Source organism: Colobus angolensis, unplaced genomic scaffold (genome assembly GCF_000951035.1).
Source record: "Colobus angolensis palliatus isolate OR3802 unplaced genomic scaffold, Cang.pa_1.0 Scaffold38, whole genome shotgun sequence".
Lineage (NCBI taxonomy): Eukaryota > Metazoa > Chordata > Mammalia > Primates > Cercopithecidae > Colobus > Colobus angolensis.
This window is the reverse complement of record NW_012117154.1, coordinates 3036638-3051457: the sequence shown is the minus strand read 5'-3', so window position 1 is coordinate 3051457 and position 14820 is coordinate 3036638. Positions and strand designations below refer to the sequence as shown.

General features: G+C 43.7%; 2 protein-coding genes across 3 annotated transcripts in view; one reads left to right on the top strand and one right to left on the bottom strand.

Annotated features, from left to right (window-relative positions):
• SH3BGR (SH3 domain binding glutamate-rich protein) overlaps positions 1 to 6482 on the bottom strand; it is a 52876-nt gene extending 46394 nt beyond the window's left edge. The window contains 2 exon segments of the mRNA XM_011954047.1: positions 6176 to 6247; positions 6249 to 6482. Coding sequence (XP_011809437.1) covers positions 6176 to 6247; positions 6249 to 6395 — 219 coding nt within the window. The 5' untranslated portion in view covers positions 6396 to 6482.
• Positions 6483 to 12851: 6369 nt separating this feature from the next.
• The window catches only part of LCA5L (Leber congenital amaurosis 5-like), a 45183-nt gene continuing 43214 nt past the window's right edge, over positions 12852 to 14820 (top strand). Inside the window, exons 1-3 of one of the 2 annotated variants that reach the window (XM_011954039.1) lie at positions 12873 to 13135; positions 13835 to 13935; positions 14364 to 14429. The gene's annotated coding sequence lies outside the window, so the exon portion shown is untranslated. Of the gene's footprint in view, positions 13136 to 13834; positions 13936 to 14363; positions 14430 to 14820 lie in introns of both variants that reach the window. The other variant, XM_011954038.1, reaches the window with a different exon arrangement.

Here is a 14820-nt window from a genome sequence, read left to right as displayed (position 1 = left end):
TAGGTGGATCACCCAAGGTCAGGAGTTTGAAACCAGCCTGGCCAACATGGTGAAACCCTGTCTCTATTAAAAATACAAAAATTAGCTGGGTGTGGTGGCACTTATCTGTAATCCCAGCTACTCAGGAGGCTGTGAGGCAGGAGAATCACTTGGACCCAAGAGGCAGAGGTTGCAGTGAGCCAATATTGCGCCACCGCACTCCAGCCTGGGTGACAGAGCAAGACCCCATCTCAAATTTAAAAATAAAAACAAAAATAATAAATAATAAATAAATAAAACTTTAAATATTTTCTTTGACATGAAAATATCTAACATCTCAATTTTTTAAAGGCTTCTCATCTCATATAAAAACAACTCATAAAAATGTTTTACAGAGCACGAAGGCCCCTTGTCATTTTCATGTGCCTTGTTTACAAGAAGGACTACACTTTGAGGGTTTCAAACAAACACTGTAAAAGGTACATTCCTGTCCCAAATCTAATATCTGGATGCAAACCCTCTTTGAACTAAACTCAACTCCTTTCTTAGAGATATGTGAACCAAAATATCTATTTTATTCACTTTTGCCAAATTTAATGACTCACGTATAGGGTGTTAGGGTGTTTCTTTGGGGATTTTGTTTGTTTTGTTTTGTTTTGTTTTGTTTGAGACAGGGTCTCCCTCTGTTGCCCAGGCTGGAGCACAGTGGCACGATCTTGGCTCACTGCAGCCTCAACCTCCTCAGGGTCAAGTGATTCTCCCACTTCAGCCTCCCGAATAGCTGGGACTACAGACACACACCACCATGTCTGGCTAATTTTTGGTATTTTTTGGTAGAGATGGAGTTTCACCATGTTGCCCAGGTTGGTCTCAAAATCCTGGGCTCAAGTGATCCACCTGCCTCGGCCTCCTAAAGTGCTGGGATTACAGGCAAGACCCAAGACCCACGTTGCCCAGCTGGGTGTTTCATAACATAAGGAAAGGTAAGACAAATCTGGATACTTAAGCCCTAGAACCAAATCACCTCCAAGACCAAATTATATAACTATATAATATATAATAATCTTATATACAGTAAGATTTATATATATAACTATAATAATCTTACATATAAGATTTATATGTGTAACTATATAATCTTATATATAAGACTTGTATATATAACTATAATATCTAATAATAATATATAAGATTTTTATATATAACTATATAAGATTTTTATGTAATTTTTATGATATAACTTATATATAATTTATATGATTTATATATAATTTGGTCTTGATGGTGATTTGATTATACATGGTATATACAGTATATAATATAAATTAATATCAAGTAGTTTTTAACTTTTTTAAATTTTATATTTACTGTGTTAATTTTTAAAACAAAATTGACATAAAGTCAATATATATTATAAAAGTTTATATAAATAAGTATACAAATCACATATAAACATAAATGGTAAACACACATTTAATTTAATTAACACTTATACCATCAATATAAAAAAGATAATGGAACTAAAAACATTAGATCAGTAAATTAAAGGCTCTGTTCACCATAATACAACACTTACTGAATCTGTAAGACTCAGGACAACAAAGGTATTAAAGTTTAGGACAAGCATGGACAAATAAATACAGATAGACAGAAAGGTGCGGAATGATGGAATTTCTCTTAAACTTCTGCCAAACAGACTCCGGTAATTCCCCAGGATCACGTCTATGAGAACCAAAGGAGGAGGCGAGTGCTCCCCACCAAGGTGCCCTCCTCCAACAGCTGTACTGTGGATGCCTGGCCTCTGTGCCTCCGCATGGAAACTGCTCCAAATTCCACAGCTTCATGGCTGAATTTTCAACATTACAAAATCCCATCAGACCTGATGACAGGTTGTTGGACTAAATCATCATTTAAATTAACCACACTCTCTACACATATTTTCCAACCTGTCCATAACTATTCATGCCATTTTATAAAGCACTTATTCCCTTAGATCTTTTCAGAGATCACTTTGCTGTTTCAAAGAGTAGAGATGCCTTTATTTTAGGCAGTTTTACTTGTAATTAACTATTCAGAAGGCAACTCCTTTATTCGGTTGAAACCCCTGTCTGCTTCTTCTCCAAAGCCTTCTAAGATACCCTCTTGGGAGCCTGACGGAGGCAGCTGGCCCAGGTCCAAGCCACCTCACCAACATTATTTCCATTCTACCAACCATGCCTCAGGGCATGAGAAAAAAAAAGCTGTATTTTATTCCACAAGTTTGGAATAGATGAAAAACATTTCCAAAAGTCTTGACTTACGTTTCTTCTATTAGAAAGGCAAAAAGAGATGGAGACAATGGGAGGGGAAGACGATGTTACGATTAAGCTTCACGAGACAGGCAATTGCATCCAGGTCCACTGCGGGACTGCTGGACACATGGCATTGTGTTAAGTGCTGTTTCTCAGCTCTCATCTCCAAAAAAAGAGAAAAAGAAGAAGAAAATGAAATCTGTTTGCCCCCCTGTGATCCCCCAAACACCAGTCATTTAAACAGGGCCCAATGCGTTGCTCATCAGGTTATTCGGGGCACTTGAGTTCTGCCTGGGCTGGGAGCCTGCAGAAAAGGGTCTTAGGATCCAGGCCAGAGAAGGGAAGAGGGGAGTCAACACATGAGCTAACCTGGCCGGCACTGTCGTCTTGCTGTACCCCTACGTCCTGGCTCTAGCATGGGGCCCCTCTCCTCCAAAGTCCTCCCCCTCGCGGGGTCCCGGATCAAGGAGCTCCTCTGGGCCTGCAAAGCGCAGCTCCTCACAACACCTGCTGAGCTGACTCCCAGGGACACAGCATCAGCTCTTGGAAGAGTCCTTCCCTTTACGGCCCAGAGGGAGGGGTGTGCACAGCACCGCATCAGTTCCCATCATGGACACACTCCTACTCTTCACCTTTCCCCCTTTGCCCCTTCTCCACCCTCCAGGGTGCCATGGCCCATGCTGGCCCCCCAGGCTGCACTGTCTGTCCTGGGTAGGATCTGGGGGTACTTGGGTGTGTGTCATTGTTGGGAGCCTCTGGGACCTCAGTGAACACTCAGAGAGCTCCATTTTCCTATCCTGTTACATTTACTTATAAGAAAGTATTGTTCTCTGTCCTAAAGTCACCCAGACACTGTTAGCTACTAGACTGTGTTGGAGTGATCTGACAGCAGCACCTCTTAATGCCACTCACTTGGCATCTCTCGTTTATTGTCTTGTACAGTTAGGAGACTTTCCAACTGAGATCACTGTACTGTAGTATAAAGCACACTGGATTTGAGTCAGAGACGACCTGTGTTTCCATCCTAGCTTGGAAGGCTGCTTTCTGAGCAAGGGCTCTGATCTCCAATTTCTTCATCTGCAAACTGGATGTAACAATGCGTTCCTCATGGGGTTTTGGTGGGAACTGAAGATGATGATGCATGGAAAATCATTCTGTATCCCAGGCTGAAAACCTACACTGTCAGGCACCATGTAGCACACCACCATCCCAGTGCACTGTCACACGGGCCATCCAGATAGGTATTTGGATGGCTATTTTATAACAATGCTGAGGCTCCAATAAATGAGTGAATTTTCCAGGAATGACATTCAGACTGATCTAATTCAAGAGTCATATTTTTCCCACGATATTTACACAGTCGATCAAGACAGAGAAAGGACTGAGAAGCCCAAGGGCCACCATGAGGGTCTGTCTTTAAACATCAGTTCCAGGGGCTGTGCATCTTGGAGACAGCAGGGACTGTCCTGTCTCCCTTTGTGCCCCCCTGCCGCACTGTGGCCTTCTGGAAGAAAGGAGGGTCCTGGGAGAAGTCCCGCGCCCTCTCCTGCTCCCCAGGGTCTCTTTACCCAAATCTGTCCAGAACGTGGTCAAATGTGTGACAGCGCTTTAGAGTCAACAATTAAAATTGAGATGTAATACACAGCTGCATGTATTTAATTCCTCAAAAGGAGATTACAATTTGCTTTTCCTTTCTCATTTATTTCATTCAACCAACAGAAGTCAGAATGCCCTTACTGATGAGGTGTCGGGCAAGAATCCATTTTTTAAATGTACAGGCTGAAGAAATAAGTAGGAAAGGCTTGGCAGACTGACTGCCACACAGTAGCATGGCCACAAGAAGCCACGCTGGGGTTTTCCTGCCAAGAAGCTTTTGAGTGACATTTCTCTACCCATGAAAAAATCATTAGCACTGACACCGTGGGGATAATCAATTCTCATTCTTATGGCTAAGGCAGAAATTCTCCCATGAATGTGCTTCAGGAAAATTCTTCTCACACATACTGATCATAGACCCCGATCTACTAAATAATATTAGCTAATAATTACAGTAACTACTAATTATAACTGAAATCCTAATTAACAGTAACTAATAATAAAAGTAACAATTATAGTAGCAAGTAATATTAACTAATAGTAGCTAGTAAGTATAAATAACATTCACTAATCATTAGAACATTTCCTGAGTGCTGATAAACACTTGACACCATGCGAGGCACCGAAGCACATCATTTCATCAGTCCTCATGACAACACTATGAGGTAGGCACTATTCTTATCCTCATTTTACAGACAAGGAAATTGAGGCTTAACAAGGCGAAGTAACTTTCCCAAGGTCACACAGTTACACACGGCACTGAAACATTTGCTTAGGGAACCAAAATTAACTTGACTTTTCCAAGACCCCGGGATGAACGTTGCATCTCCAGGTCATCCGAAGCTAACTAAATTATGGGCCCAAACTTCAAGAACACAGGACATCAAATAAACCTAAAAAATCCATTAACTTATTGTCTTCTGAAGAATATGTAGACCAGGTCTACAGACTACATAGAGGACTGGCAGGTAAGAGGTAAAGTTTTCAGCAATGAGCATCAACAACATATTTAAAGCCCACCAAAGCCATTTTCTTCCCAAAAATTATTTTTTATCCAAATAGCCAAAAAATGCACTTCTTCTATATCAACTGAAAGCTTCAGCAGTCATCAATAACCACAAAAGATTTTGCAGAGTTTCACACTTGGAGTGGGTCCTCATCTTTTTCGGTTAACTTGTTCTAGAGATCACTAAAACAATCGCTCATCAGTTGTGCTTCGCAGAAGGGACAGCCAAGATATTGTCTCTTGTTTTCTTCTCACCCTTTCCGGAAATCTCTTGAACTTTCGGGGCTGGGAGTGGTGGCACTCGGCGGCTGCCTTTGGGGCTGTCACCCCAGCCAATGGCTTACTCTGGGTACCATCTCTGGCAGAGTGGCTGCTGAAATCCGAGCAGAAACCTGAGATCCTCCAGAAACTAGATATAAAAGGAAACAGCCGCCTTGCTCGTCTCTAACTCTTGGGTTTAATAAAACTGTTTTTTCTCTTCACAGCCTAACTGCTGCTAAAATGCTGGCCAAAATATCAGTCCCAGACAGATAGACACTATATGTGTTCAATCCTAAAATCAAAGTCTTACCCATTTCCAAAGAGAAAAGTGTCACTTCATCAGCCCTATTTCTTATGGCAGGTCTAGCCTGCACAGAATGAAGGCCAGAATTGAAGAGGTGGATGGTCTCAAGAAAATTAGACAAAGCACTGTTACGGAGGTCGGCGTTTAGCTCTTATTTTGGGGCCGTCTGAATGCCTAGAGTGTTTATAACTGTGGCCTGAGAGACGTTTGCTCTGGTCACTGTGACATCACTTTCCTCAAACAATGTATTACACATGCTAACTTTACACTTTCAGTATGGTTACATCATTACATGGCATATACAAGTGATTACACCCCGGAGTCATTTTAGCAATCCGGTTCATCGTCCGCTCCAAACAGTGTTACACAAAGTGTCGTTTATTTGCAATTTTAAATTAGTTTAAGCCCTGCAGAATGAATGGCAGAAACACACAAAAAAAGTCCCTGATTCTATGATATCCACAAGGCAACACAACACAAATCACATGTTAAAAACTCTAGCATCAAGCACGTCTCCTTCCTGGAATCCCTTTTCACACCCAACCATCCAGATTACACCCTTTCCATGCTTTTTCTACACTATGAAATCAAATGCAGAAAGCAAAGGGCGCACATACTTATTGCAGAGCCACAGCTGACTACATGCAAAAAAGAAACTGAAGGCCAACGTTGGCCATACTTCCAACCCTGAGTTATTCAGAAAAGAGTATAGGAAGAAAGAGTCCACCAGACACCTACCGCTATGGACCCAGAAGAGGTAGCAACAAACACTTTGATAACCATTTCGACAGTTGGAAAGAGGACTCCTCCCCAACACACCCCTGTTAGGGAATGCGCTGCTAGACAAGTCCTGACAGTGACACAGGCGAGCAAGTGCCAGGTCGGGGCTGGCGGCAGCCCAGGGCTCCACTGAGCTCCGGCCCTCCCGCTCCAACTTAAGAGGCTTTGTCAGAGGCATCTTGGGCTCCCCCCTCCATTGGCCCAGGAATATTTTGGGATCTGTCAGGAAAATATTTGATTGGTTGATAAAAGCAGCCACTGAACCATTTCCCTATCACTTTAAATGCCCGACAACAGTCCCTAAAAGGCCAGGCTGTGCTGTGCACCAATCGGAGACCTGTGCAGAGATGCCTTGGGGCAAAGGGAGGTGGGGCCTCGTTAAGAGAAGGGCAGGAGGCGAAAGAAGTGAGGGAGGAGCTCTTCGGAACTGGAAAGGCCCAGAAAACACCACCTCAGTCTAGGAGGAGGCTGGGTTTACGGGACTTTTGGCAAACAAATAAACTGGAAGGGTCAGAATAGCCACAGAGGCCTTTAAGTAAAGAGCAACTTCTTTTTTTTTTTTTTCCTGGCAGGTTAAAAAAATTTTTTTTAAGTAAACTGTCATACAATAGAAATCCCTTTAGGAGTGGCGCGTTTCCAGTGTGCTCTCTTTCCCACCTGTTTCTCCTCAAGAACAGAAACTGACCAGCCATGGGCCATCTAAAGTTTCACTGACATCCAGGGAGGCAGGGAAATAGCCGCTGGCTTGTCAATACTCACGACTGCAACAAGCCAATTGTCTCATTATTTTATTTACTTGTCACTGACTTGAAGTTTATTAACTGTTTTAAAGTCCTTGGGAAAAAAAACTAAGTAATCTGTTTATAATAGGCTCTTTGTTTATATAGGTACTTTGTGTTTATACATATATATATATAAACACACACACATACATATTATATAAACACACACACTATATATATATACTTATATATATATGGTGTGTGTGTGTGTGTGTGTGTTTATACATTTTAATAGGTACTCTGAATTGTGTTAAAAGTTAGAGAAGGGCCAGGGCGGTGTCTCACGCCTGTAATCCCAACACCTTGGGAGGTCAAGGCAGGAGGATTGCTTGAACCCAGAAGTTCAAGACCAGTCTGGGTAACATAGTGAAGTGCAACTTTACCAACAACAACAACAACAAAAAGAAGCCCAGCCAGGCGTGTTGGCAGGCGCCTGTATCTGTATTTCCAGTGACTTGGAAGGCTGAGGTGGAAGGATCGCTGAGCCCTTTAGCGAGGAGTTTGAGGCTGCAGTGAGCTACCATCGCACCCACTGCACTCGCCTGGGTGACAGAACAAGATCTCATCTCTAAAACAAAACCATATAGTCCCAGCTACTCGGGAGGCTGAGGCAGGAGAATGGCGTGAACCCGAAAGGCGGAGCTTGCAGTGAGCTGAGATCCGGCCACTGCACTCCAGTTTGGGCGACAGAGCGAAACTCCGTCTCAAAACAAAACAAAACAAAACAAAACAAAATCAAACAAACAAATTAAATGAATACAAAATCTAGCAAAGAAGCCCAAATGCCAGCTACCCAAATTCTTCTGGTAGGTTTCAAAATCAAGATCAAGGGCATTAGGGACAAAGGGTTAGTTTTTCAAGAAGCACCTGGGGGATATTTAGCTCTCTTAGCTAACTGAGTCTCTTACTGTCTCTCTGTCTGTTCTCCGGCTCCCTTTTTAAAATCCCCTGCTGCTCATCATGGATTGGGTGGCACCGACGTTCTGAGCAGAGAGGAATCTCCCAGGCTTCTGTACTCCCTCTTCACCTGAGTCCCAGAGCCCCAGAGGTATGTTTCCCCCGGCCTCAGGTAGGTGTCTGCAATGAGAAAAGACATCCCAGTCCCCGGAATATCCCAGTTCCCGGAATATAACTTAAATGCCTCTCCATCACAATGAATGATTGAGGTTGACTACCAAAATTTAACTTTTGGCTTCAACATGCAAAGTTAGCCGCTCCAAAAATAAAGTCCTTAATGAGGATGATTAATGGTTCCCCAAATTTAAGTCAGTAGAATTATAAATTTTATTTTAAAGCACACCAAGGATTACAGATCAGTGTAATTTTTCTTTTCTGCATTTTCAAAATTTCTACAGTATGTATTAGTTTTTCATACAATTATATATTTTCACACCTTAAAGTCTGCCACATAAGCATGCCATATTTCGCCAAATATTCTTGAAGAAAGTGGGGGCATATTTTCTAATGACTTTGTAAGTTAGTAACATAAACTATAGCTAGATTATCATATGCTCTAGAGAATACGCATCTCTTGATCATATCAGGTGAAAACTGCCCTCAATAATGACATCTCCTCCATCTGTAAACCCTGGGGAGAAATTAGTTTCTTACTGAAATAACAGCTAACAATTTGTAGGTGTCGTCCACGTGCCAGATCTGCTCTAGGTGCTTTGCATAAACCAGTCCCTTAACCTGTACAAGAACCCTAAAACTGTGTTCCATTATTATGCCCACTCACCATGAGGACACAGAACTAGAGATGATGGAAACAGGAAATGGCATATCCAAGACTTGAGCCCCACCCATTTCTCTCCACACCGTAAGAGAAGCTCCTGAGATGCTACCCTCAAATTCCTGGTGCTCCCTTTTCACTATGAATTTGAGTTTATTCTTTTCAAAATGACCACAAACATGTACAAATTAAAAATCTGAAAACTCCAGCTGAAAGATTCCTTCTAACGTATTTTTACACTAATGACACGAATGAGCTTCACCATAATTAACAGGAATACCGAACATTCCCAATGCCTCTTAAAATAAAGCTCAAGGAACCCCTGACTTACAAAATCCACTTCAGAAAGAAGCTGTATAATTTAGTGAAGATGCAGGCAGCCAACCATTCAACATCTCCAGTGCTTGCTGTTTGCGTCTGTTCACAAAGACCAGGAGATCCACCGAGGAAGGAAAGGAGACTTTATTTTTAGAGGGAAATATAACCTGCAGATTGGGGAATGCAGCTTACAGGAAAAACCAAAAACGCACACGCTGCAGAAGGGAGGAAGGAGCTGTTATCTGTGTCTTACAGAGTCAGCCTTACATACATACTGAGCAAGGTTGCAGAGGATCTACTAATATTTATGAGGAAATTCAGGCACCTGTGCAGTGAGTAAACGTGTATGTATCATACATTCCATGCTCACTTTGGGGTGGAGTTCTAGCATTAAAAAGAGATGGAATTTGGCTCTTTACATCAACGGGTGAACTATAGGGCACAAAGACATTTTACGTGCAATTTCTATAAGCTGGCGGAAATTGGCTTGAGGTCTGCAGCTGTTTATTAATAAAGAATGTTTATAAGACCAGTCCTTTGTCCAGCTGCAGTTGTAGTAGGACCGCAAGGCATTGGCAGGCGTGTGTAGTGAGGGAGGGAATGTTTCCATTGGCTGGCATTAGGCAGTCTATCGGGGTCAGTTGGAAATTTTCCAGCTGAAGTTGTGTTGGCTATGCTTTTTCGAAGCTGGTTTGTGCTTACTTAATAGCAGTTAATAATGCAAAAATACATAACTAACTCCTCATCCTTCTGCTGTGACAGTCTGGGGTTTTTTTTGTTTGCTTGTTTTTTGTTTTTTGTTTTTGAGATGGAGTCTCACACTGTCACCAGGCTTGAGTGCAGTGGCTTGATCTCGGCTCACTGCAACCTCCACTTCCCAGATTCAAGTGATTCTCCTGCCTCAGCCTCCCGAGTAGGACATTCTGTTTTTGGTGCATCTCATTTTAGGAACCAGTAGTTTATTTTGTCCATCTGTTGGAGTATATTTTAACAAGTCAAATAACATCACTTTTTGATTTGACTAATTTTGATTTAAAGACATGAGTTACTGGCTACAAACTTCATAGGGACCCCCAGATGATCTCATGATAAATGACACCAGACGATATGTTTTGATTTACATAACTTTACAGATAACTTAAAATGACAAATAAAGACACGTGTTTATTATGTAGAATGATGGGAATGATCACCACAATAACTGTAGTGGGTTGAATATTGTTCCCCAAAATTCATGTTCACCCAAACTACAGCATGTAAACTTATTTGGAAATAGGGTCTTTACAGATGTAATCATTTGGGGGGCCTTGTGAGTAAATCATCCTGGATTTAGGGTAGGCCCTAAGTCCAATGACTGGTTGTCCTTCTAAGAAGAGAAAGACAGGAAGACACAGAGCAGAAAACCCTGTGAAGATGGAAGTAGAAACTGGAGTGGTGCTGCCACAAGCCAAGGAATAGCAGGAGCCCCCAGAAGCTGGAAGAGTCCAAGAATTCTCCCTAAGAGCCTTCAGAGGAAACATGAACTTTCAGATAATTTGGTTTCATACTTGTGACCTTTAGAAATGTGAGACGATAAAGTTCTACTGTTCTAAGCCCCTAAGTTCATGGTAATCTGTTACAGCATCCCTAGGAACCTAATACAGACAAATAAAGGCTATGCTTATTATGTGGCATGATGGAGATGCCCACCAGAATAGCAAAAGACCATGGCTCTTCTCCTTCCATTGTATACACAGAAAAGAACAACCCCCTTCAAAAGCAAAAGCAAAGACTGGGGACGGTGGCTTACACCTGAAATCCCAACACTTTGGGAGGCCGAGGTGGGCAGATCACTTAAGGCCAGGAGTTCAAGGCCAGCCTGGACAACATCACAAAATCCCATCTCTACTAAAAATACAAAAAGAATTAGCCAGGTGTTGTGACTCACACCTGTAATCCCAGCTACTCAGGAGGCTAACGCAGGAGAATCGCCTGAACCCAGGAAACGGGAAACAGAGGTTGTGGTGAGCTGAGATGGCAGCACTGCACTCCAGCCTAGGCAACAGAGTGATATGTCTCAAAAAAAAACAAAGACTATTCAATTGTAACAGAAAGATTCAAGGGCAGATTTGCAGAGTGACCTTATCATGTCTACAGACTGGGAAAAGCTGGTAGAAAAGAGGAGGAACCCATTCTAAGGAACCTCTACCTTTCAGTTCCTCCAGTCTTGAGCTCCAGGGTTAGATGTCCCCTCAACGGCAAACCTCTGCTCTTGTTACTGTCATGGGACCACCACCAGCCACCAAGCATCAGTCCATCCTTCCATAATGCCAAGTCTAGGGTGACATTTGTCTAATGTTTGCCTACCTGGAGATGTTGCCCCAACCATCACCACCAGCAGAAACAACCGGCACCCATGTTATATGGATAATTCCTTACCTAAGGAGTTCTAGAAATGCATGGCCCACCAAAACTCAGGGTAGGTCATGCATTTCTAGAGGAAGAAATGGCGATATGGAGAGAAAGCTTGTCCTAACCCACTTCTACCAAAGCAGGATTAAAGTCAATTTGAAAAAAAAAAACACCTGTTTCTCCTTTTATATAAAAACCAAATGCAGAAACTATAAAAAGAAATCTAATAAGCTTGATTCTACACAAATACCAAAATACACGGTAAACAAAATTAAAGGTAACAGACAAACTGAGGAAATATTTGCAACGTACATCGCAAGCCAAGTTTTCAAGCATCAAAAGTTCTTACAAAACCAATTTTTACAAAGATGAATGCCAAGTTTTAAAATGAATAAAAGACAGGAAAACGCAAATCACACAATAAGGACAAATGGCACGAAAGATATGGGAAAAAGTCTATTCTTCCTACTAACAAGGAAGTGAATACAATCAAAGATGCCAACATGGGCAAAAAAAAATTGTAAGAAAAAAGAGAATTTCCAATGCGGGCCAAGGATTGGAACGTTTGCTAGAAGGCAGTTTCCCTCTACCTTTAGAAAGCCTCAAAGTGAGCATATGTTTTGGCCCTGTAACCTCACATGTAGGAATTTATCCTAATGAAACAGTCAGGGGTGACGTCAAAGATTCATCTGCAAGGATATTCAACATGGCTTTGATACAGGAAAAAAAGTAAATAAATAAAAGGAAACAATGTAAGTCTTCCTAAATTATGCCAAATTCCTATGCTGTCATTAAAAAGCACCTGTAACTCCATCATCTAGGTGATTTTAACTTTTGCTTTGGACTTGCCTGTACATTTCTAAATTCTCTACGCCAAATAATGCATTGTTTTGTCATCAGATTTTGTTTTACAAAAACAAACCAAAACAAAAAAAACCATGTTTATGACACGGGGTTAATAGGAAAACTGTGCTTCCCAGGCACTGACCAGGCGTCTACACCTGCTGCCTAGCAGCCTACCGGTAGGCGTTTACACGCGCCTACTGACTCAAGCCTCTTAAGGCTGGCAGAGCCTTAAGAGGGCGCCAGAGCGCCAGAACGCGTGAAACACGACAAGCTCCCTCGCTCCCGGTGCGGCCACGGGGGCAGGCAGGGTCCTAGGCGCCGAACAGGGACGGCAGGAGGCTCGTTTACAGACATCTACACAAGCAACTAACTTCCCCGAACCGAAGAAAAACGCGAGGCCACACTGACCTCCAGGCCAAACACGCCCTCCCGGCCGCGGCGTCCGCTGCCCGAGTGCGCATGCGCGCGTCCCGCCCCCGCAGGCCGCGCTTCCCAGCAGGCCTCGCGCACCGGTTTCCATGGCGACGCGCCGGCGCTGCGGCCTTGCTGCAGTCGCGGGAACCGCGCGGACCAGGTAACGGCCGAACTGCCGCCGTCGTCCGCCACAGCCGGTTGCCCTGTTACAGTCCCAACACTGGTCCCGTCCGGACCCGCCTGCTACGCTCTTTCTGGGCTTTCGGTATCTCCGGTCACTCCGTCCTCGCCCCTGCCTGCCTCGCTGGCGCCCCGCCGTTTCCTCCTCGCAGCGCAGTCTGGCAAGGAACAGCTACTCCGGCTCGGCAGTGGCCGGGCGCCCCGGCGACACACGAACTCTCAGGCCCCCTGGGCAGGGGGGACGCCTGGGCCGAGGTGACCGAGCGCGGGGCCGCGCCTGGGTCCGGCGAGGGGGCAGAGGGCGATCTCACCGCCGCCCCACGGAGGGACTTTCGGGTTTTTCTATCTGAATCTTCTATCTGACCTCCGATTTTGCCTTTGCTTACTTGCTGTTTTGCTTGGGATTCGTTTTTCTTTGAAACCTTAGCGCTGGCATCTCCCTATGTCGCAGGAATCTAAATCTTTTGAAATGTCTTCTCTGTGTATGTCCCCCACTCGCCCAGTCTCGCGACTCTTGATCCACACCCTCCCCTCAGCGTGTTAATGTTTCGTTGCCACACTTAAGCCAACGGTTAAGTTTTTTCAGAGCCCAGTTTTTTTTCACGGCTGAATGTGAGCTTGAGCCTTTTTGCTGTCTACTCTCAATCCCTAGATGAACTCATCCAGTCTCCTGTACTCAGAGCCTACCTGAATGCCAGTGAGCCCCAAGTGTGCATTCCCAGCCCTCGCTCCTCCCCTGAACACCAGACCCCTGCATTCAGCTGCCTGCCACATCCCTACTTGGATGTCTACGGCATCTCAAACGCAGCTTATCCAAGACAGCTCTCAATAATTCCCCAAGCCAAGCCTGTCCTCCCACAATCTTAACCCGTCATAGTTGCTGGGAATTCCATCCTCCAGTTGCCCGAGCCTTGTATCCTGCTTGAGTCCTGTTTTTCTCTTCCTCACCTTCAGTCTGTCAGCACTGCCTTCAAAATGCACCCGAATAGATTCACAATTCTACCATTTCTCTCAACCCCCACTGTCACCGCCTTGGTCCAGGCCCCCATCATCTGGTGTCTGGATTATTTTACTTGCTTCCTAATTGGTTTCCCTGAGTCTGCCCCTCCCCCACTTGAGCATGACAGCCTTAATGCTATTTCCCGTTCTCTGTTATTTCGTATGAATAAGTTTTTTAAAGGATTGTGTAAATTACAATTTCCGTAGACAAAAGTGCAATATTTTCAGTATGTATTTTGCACATTGCAACTTTTAAACTGGGTAAACAGTCTACATAAGCATCATGCTATGTAGCATCAAGCTGACAATGTAAAGATGCCCCTTAGCTGTGTTAGGTATAAATATGACAGTGCCCCTGGAATAGAACTATGGCAAAAGCTTTACAAGGGACTCTCCTGAAGAACAAAAGAATCCAGAGTCTTCTTCCCAGCGCAAAGACAGGAATCATGTAAGAGTTTAAGCTCTTCCTTTTTTTATTTTTTAGAGAAGCACCAAAAGAGGCAAACTGAGATGCAGACAAATGATCATCCGTATGCTGATCATTTTGATAGTAAGTACCTGGGTGCTGATACTGCGATCAGTGTGACAGGTCCCTGCCCTCAAGGAGCTAAGGTCCCTACATACCTGTACCCTTGCCAATCTCTCTTTTTTTTTTTTTTTTCATTTTTTTTGAGATATTGTCTCACTCTGTCGGCCAGGCTGGAGTGCAGTGGCATCATCTCGGTTCACTGCAGCCTCCATCTCCCGGGCTCAAGCAATTCTCCTGCCTCAGCCTCCTGAGTAGCTGGGATTACAGGTGTGCACCACCACACCCAGCTAATTTTTGTATTTTTAGTAGAGATGGGGTTTCACCATGTTGGCCAGGCTGATCTCGAACTCCTCACCTCAGGTGATCCACCTGCCTCAGCCCCTCAAAGTGCTGGGATTACAGGCGTGAGCCA